Source organism: Sphaeroforma arctica (assembly GCF_001186125.1).
Source record: "Sphaeroforma arctica JP610 unplaced genomic scaffold supercont1.786, whole genome shotgun sequence".
NCBI classification, from domain to species: Eukaryota; class Ichthyosporea; order Ichthyophonida; genus Sphaeroforma; species Sphaeroforma arctica.
In genome coordinates, this window is record NW_014039772.1 from 12,499 (window position 1) to 21,199 (window position 8,701).

The 8,701-nt window shown below is 43.5% G+C and overlaps 3 protein-coding genes across 4 annotated transcripts in view; 2 read left to right on the plus strand and 1 right to left on the minus strand.

The window, feature by feature from the left end:
* Positions 1–89: 89 nt before the first annotated feature.
* SARC_08588 (hypothetical protein) lies at positions 90–3,225 on the plus strand. Its single transcript, XM_014297426.1, has 2 exons — positions 90–224; positions 1,177–3,225. The coding sequence occupies exons 1-2, from the start codon at positions 176–178 to the stop codon at positions 1,458–1,460; spliced, it is 333 nt and encodes a 110-aa protein (XP_014152901.1). The 5' UTR covers positions 90–175; the 3' UTR covers positions 1,461–3,225.
* A 1,512-nt stretch (positions 3,226–4,737) lies between these two features.
* On the plus strand, positions 4,738–5,803 carry SARC_08589 (hypothetical protein). Its single transcript, XM_014297427.1, has 2 exons — positions 4,738–5,243; positions 5,331–5,803. The coding sequence occupies exons 1-2, from the start codon at positions 4,760–4,762 to the stop codon at positions 5,708–5,710; spliced, it is 864 nt and encodes a 287-aa protein (XP_014152902.1). The 5' UTR covers positions 4,738–4,759; the 3' UTR covers positions 5,711–5,803.
* A 659-nt stretch (positions 5,804–6,462) lies between these two features.
* Positions 6,463–8,701, minus strand: part of SARC_08590 — a 9,785-nt gene continuing 7,546 nt past the window's right edge. Inside the window, exons 9-11 of one of the 2 annotated variants that reach the window (XM_014297429.1) lie at positions 8,507–8,647; positions 6,561–7,698; positions 6,463–6,515 (exon numbers count right to left, since the gene is read on the minus strand). In XM_014297429.1, coding sequence (XP_014152904.1) covers positions 7,498–7,698; positions 8,507–8,647 — 342 coding nt within the window. In that variant the 3' untranslated portion in view covers positions 6,463–6,515; positions 6,561–7,497. Of the gene's footprint in view, positions 6,516–6,539; positions 7,699–8,506; positions 8,648–8,701 lie in introns of those variants that run through there. The other variant, XM_014297428.1, reaches the window with a different exon arrangement.

The window sequence follows — 8,701 nt, forward strand, 5'->3', positions numbered from 1 at the left end:
ACACACACACACACACACACACACACACACACACACACACACATATATATATATATATAGTGTAACTCATGTCTCATCTCTGCCTGCTCTACAGGTGTTGACACCTGAGTTGTATGAAGAGGAAGTTGTCAAACCTCTGACACCCGACGGTAGCAGTGGCTGGATATCTCACCGCATGCACACCGTCGATCCGTGGATGCTCAGTGATGGTACCTGGGTTGCGGGTAAGAGTATTAGCAGACCAGGATAACATTTTTGGATATGAATTGCAAGTAAGAGTATCATCGTACCGTGATAGTGTGTACGGATTTCATTCGGAAACCCAGCGTTTGGTTGAGAGAGTATATGAGTATATACTGCTGTGTGCATGCTCAGTGATGGGTTTGGCGGATGGCAGGTGTAGTATAGCATATGGTACCACGAGACAAGATATATTGTACTTAAGTTCGTTGGCACGGAGGTTTATTACGATATCCTACCAACAATCGGTTCGGTTGCCACGTGAAGGCGTGGTAGTGTTTTATTGGATAGCAGGTAGGATGTGTTGTATCCAGACCTGTGCACACAGTTCAGTAAGTTCAGTATAGGATTATGGATACGCAGGCAAGGTACCTCTCCCCTCATGCTCATTGGTAGTATCTCTGTGGGGCAGATAACCCAATCTGGTAAGTCACGAGGCATTGTATACGAATTTTAACGCGGGGTTTGATGAAGGGATTGCCCAGGCAAGCCCTTGCTGCGTGCATGCTCAGTGTGGGAGTTACTTAACTCAGGCTATACAAGATATATATTAAGTAAATTGGGAACACACGTGTATAAGGGTTTGTACTGGCAAATGGGTGATCCGTGAATGCCCCCACCTGAGGCAATACAAGATATATTGTATACAATTTTAAAAACACCTTTGCACATGGGTTTGTACTGGTAATTGGATGATTCGTGATTGGCCCAGTGATGTTACCTGAGGCAATACAAGATATATTGTATACAATTTCAAAAACACCTTTGTATATGGATTTGTACTGGCAAATCGGGTGATCCGTGCATGCCCCTAGTGATGGGGCGTGTTCGTGGGTAGTCGTTCGCGGGTAGTCGTTCGTGGGTAGTTCGTGGGTAGTCCATCATATTGATCCTATTCCCTTCTCTCTCACGCGTCCCTTCTGACCCACTCCGCAGGCATCGACGGCGATACGCAGTACAACATCCCCATCACAACCTTTGTGCTCAAGTGGTTGGGCCTTTTAATGGGTCTCTGCGCGTGCCTGATCTGGTACCGGTGCAACATCCACGCGAACCGGTTAAGGATATGGCGCACCCTGCCCAGCAATGACTCGTGGGATGGTGGGTTCAATCGGAAGACGCTGATGAGTGGGTGGGATACGCGTGATTCCAGCATGCGGCGAGTGAACTCCGCACCCTCACGCGGCGACACGGCAGGAGGTACCTGTGCAACCAGCTGAACACGGGCGTACAGGCATGCACGTACATTCATGGGTACTTGAATCTACGTACATTCATGGCTACTTGATCTACGTACATTCAATGGTACTTTATTTTACGTACATTCATGGGCACTCGATTCTACGTATTTCATGGCTACTTGAGTCGGCACGCCGATGCATTTATATGTACTTTGTTCAGCCCTTGGTTCAGTAGGTACATTCATATGTACTTACTTCAACACCTGTTTCAGTAGGTACATTCATAATTCATATGTACTTGGTGAAGCACCTGTTTGAGTGGGTGTGAGGGCAGATACACACCTCTGAGGTGTGCACCGATAGGCACTTGTGATCAGCGCCAGACTAGCGTGACGAACGCGTAAGACCCGGACAGGGACACAACAAGAGTGTATGTCTCACCAGCCGAGCATCAGTGTACTTATCCACGCGCATGTAGGAAGCTGTAGCATAGCTTAGGAGTACTGGCACACCACCATTGTGTATGCGTTTGGGTGTGCGGGTTTGGCAGGAGACCTATGGAAAACACGCCTACCCATCCATGTATTTTCACGAAACGGCCCTGGTGCGGGTGCTAGGTACAAGCATACCGCACAGGTCAGCTGAATGTACCACCAAATGCGATGGCTATCTCGCATCGTTGTGGGCGGTTACAAGATTCATCGTCCGTCATCTGAAGTCTGGTTGCTTAATTGCTTGTGCCTGATACGGCTAGGAAGGTTCATAGATGCCCCGTCCGTGACTGCTGCTGTGGTCAGGTGAAATTCGATTGAGTTTGGATTGGGTGAAGTATTGTATACTTGGCTCGGCCTCGATGCTCGAGATATATTTTGGGGTTTATCCGCTGGTGTGCGATGCAAGCATTCGTTGACTGGAATATCGGGGGAATGGCGTACGGTGTGGTTAGTGGATGGTCCTTAGTTGAAGGCTATTGCTCGGTTCGGCACAAGCAGCAGCAAGGACGCATGACTACAATTTACGTTGTAACTCGATGGGTGGCATAATGCTCGAAAGTTGCACCTGGGCAACACAAACACATAAACATACGCACATACGCACATACGCACATAACACAACACAACACAACACACACACACACACACACACACACACATATATATATATATATTATATAAATATATATATGATATATATATATATATATATAAATATATATATACCACACACTACAATAAAGTACACCAAATCACATACATACACGCACGCAAACTGCCACACATCCAGTATGCGCAGTCCTGAATACGGGTACTAAACTCCATCTGAAAGGAGCGTGGTCATTTGCCAGGAGCCCAGCTTGACACCAACAGCACCTGCCATTTAAAAATAAGAGAAGCTCGCTGCGCCGTCGCATTGAATGGTGGTGTGGCTGCAAGCATTAACTTGGGATTAGAAAGGTTGGGCTTTGTGTTTGAATGTGTTCGTTCCAAATGTTACAGTAGACTATAGTGGAGCACCGTTCCCGTTACACAGGAAAACAGGAAATTTTTATTAGACAGCAATAGTTGTGACCAACCTCTGTGGGTGACTTTTAAACATAATTTCATTTAGTTATAATCGGCACATTAATATATGCCAAATGTCAAATCAAATCAAATATATTCGTCAATAAAGTGCAATAGATGTAGAGGCTAGAGTAACAGTGACGATAATCCTGATTTGAATGACTTAATGTCTACCGTATGACAAAGAGCAAACCTCATCGGCTCTCGGTTTCCGCCCAAGTTTCTTTCCGTATGCACATGTTTCGCATCCCCCAGACCGTCACTAGTAATGCCTGTCTTGATGTCGATGCTCTTATTCTGTCTGGGGTTGCGTTTTGTCACGCTATCGGGAGATTGGATTAAACAGAATATACTACTACCGGAGGAATAGTAATTGACGGAGTTGCAATAAAGATCAAGACTGAAATGTACAAGCAAACTGTACACCAAAACCTCACAAGTCGAATGCATACATTTTTTGATTGTCGGAATATTATTTTGCGCTTTACTAGAATATAGTGACTGGTATACCCGGTATCCAGTACTCTGAGCTAATTCCTATTCATTTCGCAAACTAATGATAATCGAAATGAGCTAAGAAAAAATCTCTCTCCATAGTCTGCTAGAAGAGTATAAGCCCAGATGGGAATATATTATCTGTATGCTGGGTTGAGCAAACTTTAATTTGTTGCCTTTCCATAGTAGTTAATTTAAAAACCTTATAAATGTACAAGATTAAAAATTTAACATACACTCCAATTTAACAAACATTCAGAAAGATCTGCCATGCAGGTTTACGACGAGATGTTTAGGCAACAAAATTGGAATAGAACAAATAAGTATTGAGAAAAAATGTCGAGGACACCTTTATGAGTGTTTGGCTGTTTGCAGGAATCATTCACCTCCCCTTGAAGATAAAGAAATTAAACATTTCATCACTGCATACCTCAACACCTGAGCGCCAGACAACCGCCTAATCACTACTCTAGAAAACATCTATCGATTTACCCCTGGAGGACAGTGTGAGATCAGCCGACAGACCCACAAGGCACTATCGATAACCAATAAAATTTCGATGACGTGACGTAAACAGTCATTTGATGTCACTTTTTAAAAGTTATGTGACATCATATAGTATGATCATTTGGAGTTTGGACTCAACTCTCAAGCTGGCTAAATACTAAAAAGACTAATAGTGCGAGGTTTCAGGTTCTAATTTCCATAGCAACAAAATGGGGAGTGGTTGCGGGAGTCAGTTTAAAGTGTTAACCATCACTCTCCCCCCTCCTTCCCCCTTCGCCTCTTAAAGTTTGGTCACTAGTATCCATTGCAGATCTTAGATCTACCTGGAGGACAGCTTGACAGGCCCAACGCACTAGTACACTACTGATAACAAATTAAAATGTATGTGCATAGTTACTATGTCGTAATTTACCACTTACAAGTTATGTTAAATAGACTGTTAAGTTAACTTATTTAAAGAAAAGTTTTAGGCGGTCAATGGGACACGACGTTTAATTTGAAAACCATGAAACAATATGAGCTCTACAAATATCTATGATGTCACATATTGTCGAAAAAGCGACGTCAAACCGGTCGTTGATCGTTATTCTTATAAAAAAGAAGGAAACAAATAGTTACAAAGCAAAGCCTTCTAAATTGAACATACAAACAAACGAGAACACCATATAAAATAAATATGTAGCATAGCCTTTGAAAAAAGGCATAAAACACAGGGTCATTGCAGTACGATGTATCACATTCAAAATTAACATTACATATTATATACTGAACAACATGAAGCTAGCAACTGTCGCACTTCTCATTGTCGCCCAAGCCATGACCTCCTTGGGTGCACCGACCAGATCGGCCTACAACCACCACGGTACTGCGCCCTGTGAGTATGAGGGTGTTACAACGTCACATGGCCAGTCGTACACCGGTGAGACGCATATGTGTATTTGCAATAACTCCAAGTGGGAAGACTGCGAAAAGTCGAAATACCGCCCAGCACACAAGTACAACAGGTTCAACGAGTATGAGGATGACAAGTATAAGCAGGAGCATGAGGTGGACCGTACGACAACGAGAACCGTAACAGAAACTGATGTCGTGAGAAGCACCGATTACGCCACAGTTGTTGAAACAGAGACCAAGACAAAGTTGAAATACAAAACCCTGACTGATACAGATACGAAAACAGTAACTATGACAGATATTGAGATCGAGACAGAGTTCGAAACTTTGATTCACGTCGAGACCTCAGCGATATATGAAACCGGTTTAGAAACCGAGACATCTACAGCAGTTGAAACAGCCACGGACACTGTTACATCAACGAAGATCAAGACTAAATCAAGCACATAAGTGCTAACCGAATACACAACCGATATTGATTCGGACACTGTCACCGATACTGATATCGAAACGAGCACCAAGATTGAGACTCAAACAACCACTGAGGCCGAAACTGAAACAGCAACAGACACCAAGGTTATCAAGGTCTCTAGCACTATCCTGCACACTGGATCGGAATCGGTCACGGAGACAGACACAGTCACGGAAACAGAAACAGAAATAGTCTACGTTACTAAGGCGAAGTATGACCCTAACAAAGAAAGTGATGTTTATGACATGGGAAGCGGTTTGTACGACATGGAGGACAATGATGAGTACAACAAGGGGGGTGATTCGGACAACAAAGGTAAATACCAACAAGCCTATTACAGAGCTACTGGTCACGCATAGTTAAATGAAGTTCAAAGGAAGTATTAAAATCATGATGAGTGGAGATGACACTAGGGGGGGCTTATATCAAATGAAATAAATTAGCAAGTGCGGTATCATAATATTTGACAAAGCACCGAAACAGAAACAGAAATAATCTACGTTACTATTAAAGGCGAAGTATGTTACTAAGTCGAAGTATGATCTCAACAAAGTAGGTGATATTTACGACATGGGAAGCGATGGGTACGACATGGAGGATGATGAGCACAACAAGGGGGACCAAAAAGTTACATATCAGCAAGAGGATCACAAAACTGCTAGCGCATACTATTAAGTATATTATAGAGCCAGAATTTGGTTTATAGTAGAGCCAGCATTTAAACTACAATTTACAATGAAGATTGCTGCAATTAGATATCATGTATTGCCCATTTAGCATGGTTCCATGTGTGTGGAGGTGATGCCCGTATCCATTCGCATGCAGCGGTTTCAATTCTCGATATACGGTGGTTAAGTAGATTCACGACTTCTTGCATGTTCAAATGGAACATTGCTCCACTTGTCGGCTGAGTGATAAGCATGGTTCTTGGTCGATGTGCATGAGCCGGTGTTTACTTTTGTTCGAACCAGCGACAGATAAAGTTCCAGATCATCTCTAGAAAATGGCGCACAGACTGGTATCAACCCCGCACTTTTGTAGGTACTTGACCGTACCAAACCTAACTGAAAATATACTTCGTAAATGATAAACATTTTTATCCCAACGATAAGCCGTGTCTAATGTTTATAGAGTCATGCACTCGATGTAACTATTACTACGCACCTATTATCGTCGAATGTTTACTGAGTGATGCTATCACTTACACACCTATTATCGTCGAATGTTTACTGAGTGATGCTATCACTTACACACCTATTGTCGTCTAATGTTTACTAAGTGATACTATCAATACACATCTATTGTCGAGGCCGTGTGCAAGGTGGCGGTGGATGTTAATTTGCCGCTCTCTACTGAAATACATGATACCGTTGTGTCTCATTTCGACGACTGCTTTGGTGAGTGACTACGCCGAATACCAAATTGAGGCTCTCAGTTGCATCGTCCGAGATATACACATTCCAGCCTAGTGATTGTCGTTCCCAACATTACAGACTGGCTGTCATAGGTCAACAACATGCCCTTGACAGACCAACTAATAAACTGACACTAAACACAGCTTCTCCGCGGTAATAATTATGCCCTGATAGTAATCCAATAGTGCACTCCATCAGCTGAAATGCAACCAAGCCGCGAGCGCCCCTCCCTTCTCGCGTTCCAGTCTGCTTAACAAATGTCGCTAGACGAAACGTATCGCTTATACAGCCCACACATTGGTCAGCATAGAATGCTTTTCTCTCGTCGGTGGCCGGTGTCATTATTCCATTGGGTCGTATATGATTTTTAACGCGTACGAAACATTTAGTCATTTGTACACTCTGATGCCACGGATTCGCTGTAGCCCGCTGAGCCCAATTTTCAATACTCTATCGGGACATGAACAACCGATCGGCTATACACACACACACACACATATATATATACATATATATCAACATCGCGCTTCATCGTCTCAGGATCCACCTCCATATCCCTCGTTGTCTCTATAACGGTATGTCCGTGTACAAACCGGCGGCTAATACCATCCCATCCACTGCTGTGTCTACCCCGTATGAAGAAGAATCCCCCCTGCCAACCAATGTCATACCTCCTTGTCAGCTCACGACCTCAAGCACTTTCATTGTCGTATGCGTGCCTGCCACTTAAGCTAGGCCGTATACAAACTAGCTGCGAATACGATATCCCGTTTGATCAGCTCGGATGCTAGCTCCATCTTCTTGTACAGTAAGGGGTCGCCTATGACACGCGCAGCGTTTCGCACGTCACGACAGGTTTCGTCCAGTCGCACTATACACCGCACAATGACACCCTCCTCCACTGTGGTCAGGTTGGTGATCTCCGCAAACGGCTGTGTGGTGTGGTGGTAGGTGGCATAGACACACAGCTGGGTATGAGTTGCAAGGCTAAGCAGGTCATGATGGATATGAATGCATGCATGCGTCATTTTGGATAAATATACATGCACGTGCCTTTTACTAAGGAAGTCTAGTCGTATATGCAGACACATTAGTGCTACTTATTCACACACTTGGTCCCTTTATACACTTTGGATTACCAGATGTGACTACGCGTGTAGGTGAAAAGTAAATTTCAGAAAACGTATACGCGAAGGAACATGCGCAGTATCGCAGTACAATGTGTCTCTGAACTATCCGTACTCAATTTGACTACGAAACGGTATACATGCAGATACAAACAACATACAGCTCACATACAACGTACAGATAATCAACGGTTAGAAACGTACTCAATCTGACTGCGAAACAGTATACTTGTAGGTACAAACTACATACAGCTTACATGCAACGTACGGATAGTCAACGGCTGGAAAATACGGTAACACAAAGTTGCAAAGTTGCATGGGCTGCAAGCCATACACCCAGCCCAGAAAAAGACTATGCCTAATTTAGAACAAATCTATATATAGAAAAAGTAGTAAATGTACCTTTTGGTACCTACTCCATCTATTCAAGAATCGTACACTGATACTGATACTGATATAATACTAATACTAATACAAATACTACTAAACCTAACAACTGAATCTTATCAAGGGCTACTGATCGATTCAATGAGATAACCCTAAATGAAACCCTAGGATGCCGTACCTTCCCCACATCACTTGAGACCAGCACCCCACACAAATATAAACTTACCATCCCCCTGGCCCATTCGTACACAACTTCAACTAGACCGAACTTCAACGTCTCGAGGTAGGTATCAACGGGCTCAGTCATGCCGCATTCCATTTGCGTCTCGCCAATCAGAGTCGCCATTTTGATGATGTTTTCTTGTCCCTATGTCACACAGGGTGTAGACATGAATATCGATACGATTGAGTTGATCAACTA